This window comes from Syngnathus leptorhynchus, chromosome 3 (genome assembly GCF_054491065.1).
Source record: "Syngnathus leptorhynchus isolate UIUO chromosome 3, UIUO_Slep, whole genome shotgun sequence".
Taxonomy (NCBI): Eukaryota; Metazoa; Chordata; class Actinopteri; order Syngnathiformes; family Syngnathidae; genus Syngnathus; species Syngnathus leptorhynchus.
Genome location: NC_141197.1, coordinates 18,374,826 through 18,388,456, shown reverse-complemented (window position 1 = coordinate 18,388,456; position 13,631 = coordinate 18,374,826). Strand labels below are relative to the sequence as shown.

General features: G+C 42.5%; 1 protein-coding gene across 1 annotated transcript in view; it reads left to right on the top strand.

Annotated features, from left to right (window-relative positions):
- adamts18 (ADAM metallopeptidase with thrombospondin type 1 motif, 18) overlaps window positions 1–12,572 on the top strand; it is a 28,741-nt gene extending 16,169 nt beyond the window's left edge. The window contains exons 14-24 of the mRNA XM_085907586.1: window positions 407–537; window positions 1,764–1,887; window positions 1,960–2,204; window positions 6,341–6,461; window positions 7,028–7,154; window positions 8,844–9,048; window positions 10,801–10,992; window positions 11,295–11,365; window positions 11,442–11,607; window positions 11,679–11,871; window positions 12,454–12,572. Coding sequence (XP_085763712.1) covers window positions 407–537; window positions 1,764–1,887; window positions 1,960–2,204; window positions 6,341–6,461; window positions 7,028–7,154; window positions 8,844–9,048; window positions 10,801–10,992; window positions 11,295–11,365; window positions 11,442–11,607; window positions 11,679–11,871; window positions 12,454–12,572 — 1,694 coding nt within the window. The remainder of the gene's footprint in view (window positions 1–406; window positions 538–1,763; window positions 1,888–1,959; window positions 2,205–6,340; window positions 6,462–7,027; window positions 7,155–8,843; window positions 9,049–10,800; window positions 10,993–11,294; window positions 11,366–11,441; window positions 11,608–11,678; window positions 11,872–12,453) is intronic.
- The last annotated feature ends 1,059 nt before the right edge of the window (window positions 12,573–13,631 follow it).

Sequence of the window (13,631 nt, the reverse complement as noted above, 5' to 3'; positions counted from 1 at the left end):
CATGCAGCCACTTGCTAACACACATTCGAAAGCAGAGAAGGAAGGAAGGGGAGGGGGAGGAGCAGTACTGTAGTGCGGTGAAGGACAGCGATCTGTTTGGCTGACATCCCAAGCATGTTTAAGCTCTTGATGAATGGGAGGTTATGTTAGGAGGAAGATTGTAAACTGCCTCGGGAACCCGGGGCCACCTTCGCCGTCATCTGCTGAGACTTGTCTGTGCTTCATGTGAAGGAAGAAATCCCCCAAGAGACTTTATCGTCAAATTTTTTCCGGGGTGATTTTAAAATGTAATGATTCATCACGTGAAATCAAAAAATATTTTCTCTTTCATTCTTTACCTAACAAAAAATGAAAATATTTGGCCTTGGTGAGATTTGTTGCTTGATTCTTTACTTTTTTGTTACAGATGAAGACGTCTGTAAATTGTACTGCACTGCCGAGAACTTTGATTTCTTCTTCGCCATGTCCAGCAAGGTCAAAGACGGCACCTCCTGCTCTGACCACAGAGGCGATGTTTGTATTGATGGAGTGTGTGAGGTACTAAAGTCTCAACCAATGATTCATAATGATGTGACTTCTTTTGAAAACAGGAAAAAAAAATACAGTTTTACCTCATAAGTGACCCAACAGTGCAGCAACAGATGTAAACACACCAAAGCAATACACACAAGCATATATTCTTTTTACGCTGCGAAAATAGCTAATATTGTCGCATCTTACACAGTCACGTAGGTGTGAAACTCTTCTTTTTGTCCAATGCATGTCTGTACTATACTGCCCCTTGTGGCCAAAGCACACAGACCTGAAAAAGGCGCACAATTAATTGATTAGGATAAATCAATTCTTTTCATTTTATTCTATCAGGGAGGCGATATTTAGATGGTTTGGGGCTGGGGTGGAATTATATTATATTTTTATTTTATTTTATTATTTTTGAAATTTATTGTCAATTCTTTGTTGCCAGTTCAGCGCTATTGTCTTACGAACATCAGTCATCTTAATTGATTTGCAAGTTGTACCGCCATAAGGGTGACGGCGGTGTGTGCGAGGCACAAAAGTCTCAATCAGTGAGTCTTAATGTCATAAATCCCTTTTAAAAAACAAAACAAAAAAACATCATATGCTGCAATAGGCCAGTCCACAGTGTGACCGCCATTCAATCCCTTTCGTCCCGCTTTGACTTAAACATCGTTTTTTCACCAACTTTGGTAGACCTCAAGTGTCACCTTTCAGCAGCCGTCAAGAGCATATTTCCAAACAATCATTTCAAAACTCTGACCAAGATTTTAACCCAATTGTCTTGTGGTCCAACCCAAACCGACGCGTTGACACTTATTTTGTCCTATTTCCACACACGTTGTTGCTTTTGGTGGGCCACCAAGTGTCTGCTTTAATCGGCACCGACTTGAATTGCATATCAAGTGCGGTGTATTTTTAGTCGTTGTGGCGGGGCGAAGTCCATGCGGCAACATGATCTCCCAATTCGGATGAGGCTCATGTGAATTAGCGTCATTGCAATAAATAATTACAGCTGTGCGTCAATTTCCATGTCGAGCTTTTAGGAGAGTGATCGGATCGAGCTGAGTAACGGCTCGAAAATCGGTGTCAGTTTACCGCCCATTGCCGCACGATGTCATCTAATTGTTTTTTGAATACATTTAAAGGGGCATTAGAAACAGCTGGCTCTGAGTGCACCGTAATCCACAATCCTGAAATCACCCATGGCCACTCAACCCCCTCCACTCTTCATTTTTTGTGTGCAGACGGTTGGTTGCGATCAGATTTTAGGATCCAAGGCCTCTCTGGATGCGTGCGGCGTATGTAAGGGAAGCAACTCCACATGTAAATTCTACAAAGGCATGTACACACTGCAGCATAGAGCCAACGGTAAGTTCTTCCCAAAATGTCAAGACAAAGCGCATCACGTATCTAATCCCGCATTTTATTCTCTTGACGCAGAGTACTATTCAATGGTAACCATCCCGGCGGGTGCTCGTAGCATTCGCGTGGAGGAGATGGCAGTGTCTACCAGCTATCTGGCGGTGCGTTCCATCAAGAGGAAATACTACCTGACCGGTGATTGGACGGTAGACTGGCCGGGCAAGTTCCAGTTTGGAGGGGCAACGTTCAGCTATCAGCGCTCTTTTAGCAAACCCGAGAGCCTGTACGCTGCCGGACCCACCAATGAAACGCTGGTGTTTGAAGTAAGCATGAACCTCATCAAATCGGATTTTGTCCTTCTATTTTGTAATGAGTAGCCAGGACAGAATTTCATTATTAATATCATTTTTGTTCATTTTGGATGGATTTTGTATTTTACGGTAAAATGAGGCTTCGAGGTGTTTCATGAAGCAGTCGTCTTATTTATTGAACCCTCTAGATGGCACTCTCAGTTCAACATAGGACGGAAAACACACACCTTCCTTAGACCAACAATGCCACCTATGAAAAAAATACAACTGGTTCATGAAGCAAAGTTGAAGCTTCATTTTCCCATCCTTTTTTTAATTTTTTATTTTATTTTTACCACTTTAGGGGTCTTTGACTTTATGGGGGTCTTCTCTGTAGAAAAAGCACTCACCCTCACACTATTAAGTACTGCTGTCTCTTGGCTCTGGCTCAGTGAATGTAAAGAGGCAGTCACGTGTTTTCATAAGCATCCAAAAGCCACGGCCATGTGGCCCCCGTGGCCGCTGACCTCAATAGTGCTTTTGTTGTAAATGTGATTGGAGGTTAGCGGAGCGAGAAAACGGAAGGAAAACTTTGTTGGGAGCGAGAGAGACTATAAAGCGTGAGTGGGGGAGTCTTTTACCTGCCCTGAAGCGGCAAGCATCGCAGGAGGCTGGTCACGGACACATTACTGTGTCAACACCAGCTTTTATCTCCCCTTGAACTTTGAACTCTGGTTGTAGGAACCAGAAGTTGAAACCAGGTGAGCAGTTGCTCTCACCTGAAGGCCAAAAAATGAACAGTCAGGAATGAGGAGGCTGTAAATTTTGGGGGGATAGAAACCAGCAGCTTAGCGCCGGTCACTTGGCCATCCGGAAATGTTTGTATGTTTTTATAGCTATTTTGGACACGAGGGCTTGACTTGTGGCCGGGTTCCTTCGAGTGCTTGTTGTTGTTTACGTTTGTGTGATCGAGTGCTTCCATAGGAGTGAATTGTATCTTCTTGCATTGAGCCAAGGGGTGGGGGTGGGTGGGTGGATGCTGTCCTAGTGCCGCATTCCAGAGAAATGGGAATTTGGTAATTTTAGACCTCCAACAAGGAAAAGTGCATGGGAATGGTACTGTGTTTATAATTGTCTATATTATTACTTGATTTACTTAGACTATGATCTCAAATAAAAAAATGTTTACATTTTTTATTTTTATTTTTAATTTTTCCAAAATTTAAAATTTTGGAACTCATCCTTCAACATTACATTTAAAAATAGAAATTTGATTAGGAAAAAATGCCTTTAACACGTCAATCACTCATTTCCCAGCAACATTAGCATCATGTCTGCTTTTATCCCCTTTGGGCTCCACGTACAACATCCTAAATGATCGAGACGTTGCCGAAATATGAAAGGAGGATTAAAGTTTGAATAACCGAAAGCAGTCCATCTGAAGCGACCAATACGCAGTCGCTCTTGTCTGCGTGCGTTGGTAGTTCACACTGATCTGCAGATGTCACCGCCGTAATCTCTCTAAGTATGTCCTGTAATTACAAAAAAAAAAAAAAAAGGATCTTGAGAGTGTGGCGGCAGTAGCGGTTGGCGGCGAGATTAAAAGATTAAGAATACTGCAACTGATCTCTTTGAATGTGATGATTTAAGGTCAGGCCTAGAGGAAGCACAAAATCTCTTCCTTCTGCTCATTTCTATGGGCACGTTCTTTCGGCTTAAAATTTCAAACCATATGTCCTCGTATTTTCTCGAGGTAAAATTCAACCGGATACTGCATACTTACTCGAGACTTTAACTGTCCATAAAAATATGCAAATTGTATTTGTAGAGTGCAGTGACAACGTGGCACGACTCTTCAGACACGTTGCTGTCATTGACTTTTGCCCACAAGCCTCGTGAGAAGGAAGATGGTTTCCTCTCTCGGTTCATTCTGGCTCGCTGTCACTTTATTTGGACAGCGCTCTGCTCAATTTGCAGCCATCTTCCACCACATCCTTTTTCTTTCCCAACTGACCAGTGACTCCTATTACCTCTATTTGGACATCCAATTTGAGCCGAGATTCACGGTTGAGAAGCAGCAAACGTGATTATTACAGCATGAGTTCTCAAACTTTGTAAGGCACCCCAAATATATATGTATATATATATATATATATATATTATTAGGTATTTCATATATTTTTCAAATATTCTATATTGCTTTATGCACTGTGATATGGAGAGTGATGGTAATAAAAACTGATTTGTGGAAAAAGAATTGAAAGCTCCAAATATATATATATATATTTCATATATATTTCATATATTTTCCATATTTTTTATATATTATATGTTCTATAATATACACACACAAATACATAATATATATATACATGTACTATATTAGAGGCCTTGAGATTAAGTGCTGCAAAAATTATTTTGCTCGCTCCGCATCGCTTTGGCTCTTTGAGTTCAAGCATCAAGTTTGCTAATGTACCTTTTAATATCACCGATTTACCTTGGCTGTCAGCCCAGCTTACACAAGAGCAAAAGCCGAGTGCCTCTGGTCAGATCCACGCTCGAGTGCCGCCCTGAGGCGGAAAACTGCCGAATGAAACGGTCATTTAACGCCTCCAAGTGCACGCTGGGTCCTGTGACCATTTCAGCTGCCTGCACGTGCAGGAACAGGCAAAAGGGGCGGAATCATTGTGTCATCTTTCTTTAACAGCGCTTATGTTAACTGCTGTCATCGATACATAAAGGGCGGATCAGAGTCAGTTTTGCCAGGCATGCTGAAACTTCTTTACACTGAATCTTCTTTGCTTAGTGTCAGTCCACTCTGCAGTTTATGGCACAATTATGTGACAATGATCGGCCAATGACATTTTAGTTTAGTCGTGGTAGTGTGTTATGTTTCAATCACTCCGGAAACTGTTCTTTGTTGGTCTCTCCAAGACAAGATTTTTTTATAAAGTTATAAAATTAGCAAGTAATAATCCAGCAGTGTTCCCCAGGGCTCTGTCCTAAATCCTCTATTGTTTCTTACTATTGTAACAAATCACATTGCCAAATGACACTTTAAAAATAAATAAATACGATGAAAACTTACCCAACATACCACAGCACTCGGTACACAATCTGTGCAATTGGATTCGAATTGAGCCGCGTCCAAAATTCTTTGCAAACAGCTGCAGAAACAATACAATGCAGACATAATTGTGTATTGCATCTTTCCATCTGTGAAACAACTCCCTCTGTGTCAGACACACAATGCGCGCAAACATAATCTGCCAAGATAAACACCACACAACTTTTCAAACAATTGTTTTAAACAAAGCCAAATATTGGTCTCCAAGCCAAACACCAGCGAAGATAAACATTCGACCACAACCATCAACATACTAATCTGCATAGTCGGTCAAATTAGCAACGGGGAATGAAAATAACCAACTGACCATCTGTCAAGTGTTGGAAACAGACACATTTAGGTGCAGATCTTTGTCATGTTTGACAAGTACAAAACATTGTTGCACTAGAGACAACAGACCACAAATTTTCACCGCGCCACTTATCGAACCCAAAGAAGTGGAACAAAATTACATTGTGGGGCCAGGCTGGCACACCGCAAGAATGTCCGTGTCAGAAGAATCATACACGGTTAAGATTTCCGGACATGGTTGAAAGAAACTGTTATCAACTCTCTTCCTGGTCCAGACCTCCAGTACGGTTTAGCGATTTTTGGCGTAGCGTCAGACACTTAGTTCGCCTAGCAACTACTATCCTAATTTCCCAAATAAGATTTACATAGAAGCACCTGTGGCTAAAGCCAAACTCTTGTCCGGTTTTTACTTTCCGGACCTGGATGTGCCAGTTTTGCTGGCTGTGCTTCATATAATTTGTCATATTTACATTTGTTTTTATTTTACTGATGTACACTAATGTGCACTGTCCCTATTCAAACAAATATAAAACAAACAACTAAACAAATGAAATGTTGATGAATGAATAAATAAAAATAAATAAATAAATAAATAAATAAATCTCAACTGTGATCTGAATCTGGAATGCAAATGGACAGCAGGATGGAGTCTAACAACCTCTAGAGAATACAATTAGGGTCAAATATGTTCAGTCCAGTGTCCAACTTGATGTCTCTCTCCCCAATGTTCTTCTTTTTCTTCCTCTTCTAGATCCTCCTGCAAGGCAAAAATCCAGGTGTGGTTTGGGAGTACACGCTGCCTCGTACTGAAAGGAAACCCGACTACAGCTGGGGTGTGGTGCGTTCCGACTGTTCAGCTCCCTGCGCCGGAGGTGAATTGGATGACTTTGGATGTCGGTTTAATGCGTTTGAAGATTTGCTTCCATGCATGTTTATAGGCACTGTTGTTGGTTTTTTTTAAGCTAAGAATGAGAACATTTTTTTCCAGCGTTGCAACGTTATCCATCGCCGTTTTAAAATGTGATCTTGAAGGGGGATTTTCAATCCTATCTAATTACATGTGACAGCTACAATAACAAACAAAAAGTGCACTCGGAGAACAGACGTTTATCGAGCGCCCCCCCCACCATAGTTGAATGCAAATGTGTGTGAATATAATTTTTTTTTCCCAAAAAGACAAGTCAACAGGAATTTCATGGCTCGTTTCTTTTATCCATCAGTTTTCCCCCCCATCTAATCATCACTACACCAGAAATCATTTTCAAGACCTTGAACTATTTTTCAATTTACTCACAATTTGACTGAGTTTGAAATCTGGCCCTATTTGGTTGGCCAAGATAAAATATTAGTCAAATAAATGAAACAACGAGGTCAAATTGGGTTTTTAGGACACTTCCAACATAAAAATCCTCAATTGCTGATGTTTCCTTCCCCTCAGGTCGCATTTCCACTAAGGCTATTTGCCTGCAGGACCAGAAAGTTCACGTCAACGCCACCATGTGCAATCCGCTCACGAGACCCACGTTGGGCTCGCACCTCTGCAATACGCAGCCCTGTCCTGCATAGTAAGTGTGTGTGTGTGTGTGTGTGTGTGTGTGTGTGTGTGTGTGTGTGTGTGTGTGTGTGGTTTGCGGCCTATTGCAACCATGTTGCCAAATGTTGCGTTGCTTTTATTACAGACTTGCGCACTCTCGCACGTTGCGGTTGAGGGGAGTCTGCACTTTGTTTGTGGTCAGGTTGCCTTCCTCCTCCTCTTCCTCCTCTGTCCACTCTTTAATCACTCCTCTGTTACTCTTTGAGAAACTCACCGAGTGGGTTTTGAGGCCCAGCTCTCTACTTAACAGATGAACGGACGCCTCCCGTCGTGCATCCCGCTAATCAGGCCGTCTTTTATGATATTATATAATATCTAAATATGAAAATATAAAATCATATATAAAAACAGAGCGTCTAATGGCACCGACTTACAAAAAGGAGCACGTGCATGCATGCAGGTTGGAGCACTGCGGTGGCGTTCAAGTTGAAGCAGAACCTCTTTCCTCCCGCGGCAAGCGACAAAGTGATTTACATCCGCGCTGCACCCAAGAGGCACGGCACGGCATTTTGGGGTCAGGGAGAGCACGAGCGCTTCCACTAATGCCGCAATTACGCCTCCCGCTTCCAAGCCGCGAAGCCGAAAAATAGCCGCTCACAGAATGCGTCGGATGCTCGCCGAAGTTGATGCTTGGCTCGGGCCGCCCGCGACATGTCCGGGCCCAACGCCGCCAACGAGCGGCTTCTGTTCCCAACACTCGAGACGGCGTTTCCTGTCGCTAATCTCAGGCATTGCATTTCTCTTATCTCAGCGAACGCTATTAAAGAGCCCCGATGCACGTCCGGACACAGCCGCTTTTGTTTGGAAAGGGGGCCAAAGGGGTCTACGGTGAACCCCTACCTATTTAGGATCCAAATAGTGGCAACTGCGGTTCTGCACGAAATTTGTCCGATTAAAAGTGGAAATGAGGATTGTATTTGGTTAAGTGGCACTTTTACAAGCCAGCTGTAAAGTTGAGAGCCACATGAAGACATTTAAGAATTTGGCTGAGCTCTTAGTGTGGAGTTTTGTGCTTGTGGTGAACTTTTATTACTTTGCTTTGACCACACACAAAGATGAAAACGATTAATCGGGCCGATTTGTCAATTAAATCGGCACTTATCTGTGGAGTCGATCGGATTTCATCAGGCAAAATCTCAGGGTCTGAATTTTCAGATTCTGTCTTTTATGACAGAAAAAAACCTAAATTATTAGGATATCCCACTGGTTTACCATCAAATTGAGTATTGACTTAAGGAACACCACCAAAATAGTCGACCGGGTGTCTATCTCAATATGGAGCATTCACGAGATGCAAATTAGGGTGAGCTCAACCGCAGTGATGTGCTATTTCTAATCTCGGACAAAACACAGGGGAGAAAAGAACCAAAGCAACTCTTTCGCCCCCAAATTTTGTCTGCGGAATTCTAAAAAGAAGGAAAAGCGCCTGGGTGCCCCGAGGTCATTTTTATTTTTTGCAGCATCCTGAGCCATCTGCCCGACTCGCCATCCCTCTTCCGCCTAAAATCCCGCGGTGGTCAGACCACTCGTTTGCAGTAATCTCCCCCTTGAGTTGCGGTGCCAAGACGGTGGCTATTTTGGACCAAAGATGTGGAAGACTCAAAAGATTAGATTGAAAAAAAAAATATAAAATCAATCGGGTTCTCCATCTCTCCTCCAGCTGGTGGACTGGAGAGTGGGCGGCGTGTAGTCGCTCATGCGGCGGAGGCCAACAGAGCAGGACGCTACGCTGCATGAGGAAAGTGACCTACCAAAGGGAGGAGGTGACGGCGCATTCCCTTTGCCCCGTCGTCTCACTGGCGCAGCTCCGGCCCTGCAACACGCAGGCCTGCCCGCCCAGGTGGAACGCCGGAGCCTGGTCGCAGGTAATGTCAGACGTCAGTCAAAGCAAGCAACGACACATCACTACTTTTACACGTTTCTACAAGGGGTGCTTTGCGTGTGTTGTTACAACAACACATTAGCACATATGATAATCACAAACTCTTAAATAGGTTTGGAAAAAACGTCTGAGCATATTTGTAGAGGTAATTGGGCTAAGCGAAGTTGTTGAGGATTTAAAAACAATCTTCCTTCTCTTTAATTAGTGTGACTGTAGTTCATTTTGCCTCACCACCATCTTTTTGAATGGTTTGTCAGCAGAAACCATCTTTTTACTTTAGTGGAGACATAAATTTAGCCTTTGTGGCCTTAAATTAAAACATGGTGACATGTTTGGGAGATGTTTGCGTAATGAAAAGCTTTACAAGAGGGAAGAAGTAAACTCGTGTTAAGACGCACGCGGGCACGCATGAAGGCGCACACAATTGTCATACAGTACAATTTACGTCTCATTCATCCTCAACGCTCTGCTGACCTCTGCTGGACATGCTGCCATCTGAAAAATTGCATGAAAAGATGATTTTTGTTGACGTATATACAGTATATGATGAATTCCAAATTAAAGAGTAAATATTACAAATACTACAAATTCTAAACATTATCTACCAATAATTGAAAACTATTATTTGTTTTCTCAAGGTGCTTTTAAACGCTAGTTGTTTTCTTTTCATCAATGCCAATGTGAAATTAACCCCCCCCCCCCCCCCAAAAGTGTCATGTTCATGAGAAAGCAGTTGCATTTTTTCATGAAAATGCACATATGATATAATGTTGCAGAAGCATACAGCCAATGTGGAATTTAAAACTCAGTTTTCTGTTTCTCTAGCAGCGGAATCTGACATGTTGTGAAACTTTATACAGGCCATGTCAGATCATGATTTTGTTTAAAAAAAAAAATCCATGAGAAAGTGCCATCACTCAGCCATCATTCAATCGTCAATCTTTGTGACAGTAGTCCGACTGGTGAGTTCAGGTGTCGGTTAAAAGCATTCTCCTTGAAAACACCAATGGATACTGTCAGTGTCAAAGCACTGCTGGGATGAGTGTTTGTGCATATAAATGCTGTGTGTGTGTTGGAAAGCAATGCAGTCACATAAAACATTCTGGCATCCCTGTAGAGTAGTTGCACTTTTTTTATCTCAAGTTTACTGCATTGTTGTGTTGCCGCGTGCTCTGATGGTTGCAGGTCACATTCATTTGTGAGCGATGGCGTTATTGTGTTTAATGTTTTGGAGTCGCAGCCAAGCGGCGACCTTGGCTTTGCTCGTCAAGCGTGTGTCGAATTATCAATGTGGTTGGAGATACTTTGGTTTGTACTACTGGTTTAGGAAAAGTCTGACGTTTGAAAATATTGGGGAAAAAGTCAAAATTATAGAAAAAAATATTTTTAGGAAAAATGTTTTTTAGAAATATATTTCGATTTTTGTGAAAGAAATTTGCAAACTTTCAAGAATAAATTAATATAATTTTTTAATAAATAGAATTTTGAGGAAATATCCACCAACTAAGAAGTGTGCATTATTTAGAAAAAAAAAGACTTGTACTCTTAAGTGAATAAAGGTATATGAATATTTGGGTCGCTTGGAAGCGGACCAAAAAAGTAGAGCAGATGTATCAAATCCAACCCTGAAAGACCCTGAGCAAGGTTATAAAAACAGTGTCAGGTCCACAAGCACTCTCCACTAAACCTCCAGAGAACGCCACCTGTGTCTCACCACGTCTGCCTTCGCCCACAGTGCTCCAAGAGTTGCGGCCGCGGACTGAGGAAGCGAAGCGTGTTCTGCCAAAGCGGCGACGCCGGGTTGGCGGCCGTGGTGCCAGACAGCATGTGCAGACACAACGAGCGACCCAAAGCCCAGGAGAGCTGCGTCCTGCGCCGCTGCCCAAAGAACGACAGGCTCCAGTGGACGCCCACGGGGTGGGGAGAGGTGAGAACACAGATTTCATGGTGACCTACTTCAAATATGAAGGCCACAGCCTCAAAGGAACTTTTTCTTTATCACCAAATATACCACACACGCATGTATATACACATACGTGACATGTCAATTTGCAGTTTACAGTCTATTAACTCATTCATTGCCAGTTTGACGGCTAAAGGCGTCAATGGCTATGAGTGAGTTAATATAGACAATTGTAAAAAACTAAACAAACAAAAAACATAAACAAAAAAAAACCCAATATATATATAAATAAATAAATTCTACATTTTTGGATTGTTGCGTTTTAGTGCTCCAGGTCCTGCGGTCCTGGCCTACAGAAGCGAGAACTCCGGTGTGGAGAGAAAGATTTCCAGGGAGGGTAAGAACTCTTTGCAACAAATCACTTCACTTTCAACCATAAAAGCCTGATTCATTTGTGTTCCTTTTGTTTGAAGGTTTGTGGAGTTTCCCGCGAGGAGGTGCAGGAACCTCGCCAAACCCTTGGCGGATCTCCAGCAGGTTTGCGACCGAGGTCCCTGCCCCGAATTAGCCCGGGTCCCGCAGGGCAGGACCGTCCCCGGTGCTGCGGTGTCAAGCTGGTACTCATCTCCATGGCAACAGGTAGTCATCGTCAATGTGACGGATGCATGATTAGAAGCTAAACAAAAGTCTGCTTCTTCTTGTTCCTCGAGTGCTCCGTGTCCTGCGGCGGGGGCGTCCAGACCCGTGGCGTCCAGTGTTTGCTTCAGGGACGGGCGGCCACCGGCTGCTTGGCCCACCAGCGACCAGTTGCGACCCGGGCCTGCAACACTCAATTCTGCCCTCGAGCCGCCCCGCTGCCACAACTCCACAATCGTGTCACAGCCGTCGGGACCACAATAAGAGGTCAATTGCTTCCAAGTAAAAGCATGAAGTTGGGTCGACTTCACAGGTTCTCCAATTTTATAGGTTCACAGACCTTTTACAGTGGAGAATTTAGTTTCTTCCTCATAATTCTTAAGACAAACACCTCTAAACCAGTGGCGGTGCTAGGATTTTTTCCATGGGGGGGGGCTGGAATGGGGGCAAGGTAGCTCAGATGTTCCGTAAAACAAAACAAAAATGACAAACCCCCCCAACATACTTCAGAAAACAAAAATAAAATGAAAATTCAGAAAATTAGGCAATAGTGGACAAAAGCAAAGGCTGTTAATTAATTCCATCTATCCATTTTGTCCATAAAACAAAACAAAAATGATAACCCCCCAAAATACTTTAGAAAACAAAAATTTAAAAAAAAATCAAAAAAATTAAGCAATAGTGGACAAAAACAAAGGCTGTTAATTAATCTCAACTATCCATTTTCCGTACCGCTTGTCCTCACGGCTGTTAATTGATTGATTGTAAAAAATGTAGTTGTCGTCGACAAAAATTAGTTTTAAAAGTATTTTTGTCTAACTTTTGCCATTGTGCGTTCTCTCTTTGCAGGTGAGCTACCATGCGTGGACCGCTTCAGCTGGTGTCACCTGGTCCCCCAGCACGGCGTCTGTGGCCACAAGTTCTACGGAGACCAGTGCTGTCGCTCTTGCATGGGCAGGAGGCTCTAGAGCTCCCCCTACTGAAGAAGGAAAATAACCCAAACCCCTCCCCTCCCCTGAGACTTTTAGAACTCTCCGAACACATAAAACTGCCCCGGACAGACTGTGTTTGTTCTTCCTGGAGTACTTGACCAATGAACTGAGTGAAGAAATAAGACGAGAAAATCAAGCAACTGGAAAAGTAACATTATTGTCTGTGGGACATTTAAGTGCTCCTCCTTTTGTTGTTCATTAGCTCGCCTGTATCGTGTGTGTATTTCAAGGATCCGATGCCTTTATTTATTGCTCATGAGGTTGCATTATGTTGTGCAGTGGATCTGTGATGTGTAACTCCCCCACTATGGACGTTCTCCACATGATGACATTTTTTATTTTTTTATTTTTATGATTTCTCCTCATTTTTAATGAAGCATTAATAGCATTTAATGCACTTGTCCTGGTCCTTATTTTCTGTTTCCCGCTGCTGATGCTCCTCCACCAGGACCTTCCATGCGTGTTGACACGGTGGCAGACTTGCTTTTGTTTATCGCTCTGCTAATAATACAGCTTGATCAAGAAAACGCCTCTGTTGATTTTGATTATTACCCTTTCAAACTTGACTTTATTGTCAAATTCCATGACTGATCATTGTTGATCTTTAACCTGGGTGCCAAAGTAAGGCTTATTTAAATATTTAGTATGATTATTTATTAATTATTTTAATTATTATTTAAAGATTTTAAATATATATTTTAAATCAATTATAAATAATATAAATTTAAATATCATGTACATTTTTATAAATTCTAAATATTGTATAAATGGTAGGGGCTTACACATTCCTGACAAGATTCTCGTCCACCTTAGCCCTGCCCCAGCACCAACTTTAATTTTCACCATCAAGCAGATGTTAGCCTTCCCATTGATCATCAGCGAGCATGTGCTGAATGCTAACAAGCAAGACTAATAGCTGCTGTCTGTTTGCATGGACAGAAATCAAGTGTGGAACAGGGAGCATGATGTCCACACCGCCTCTGTCCAATTTATCCAATCCAAAATGGAACCTGTCGCCCTTAATCCCCTCCACCT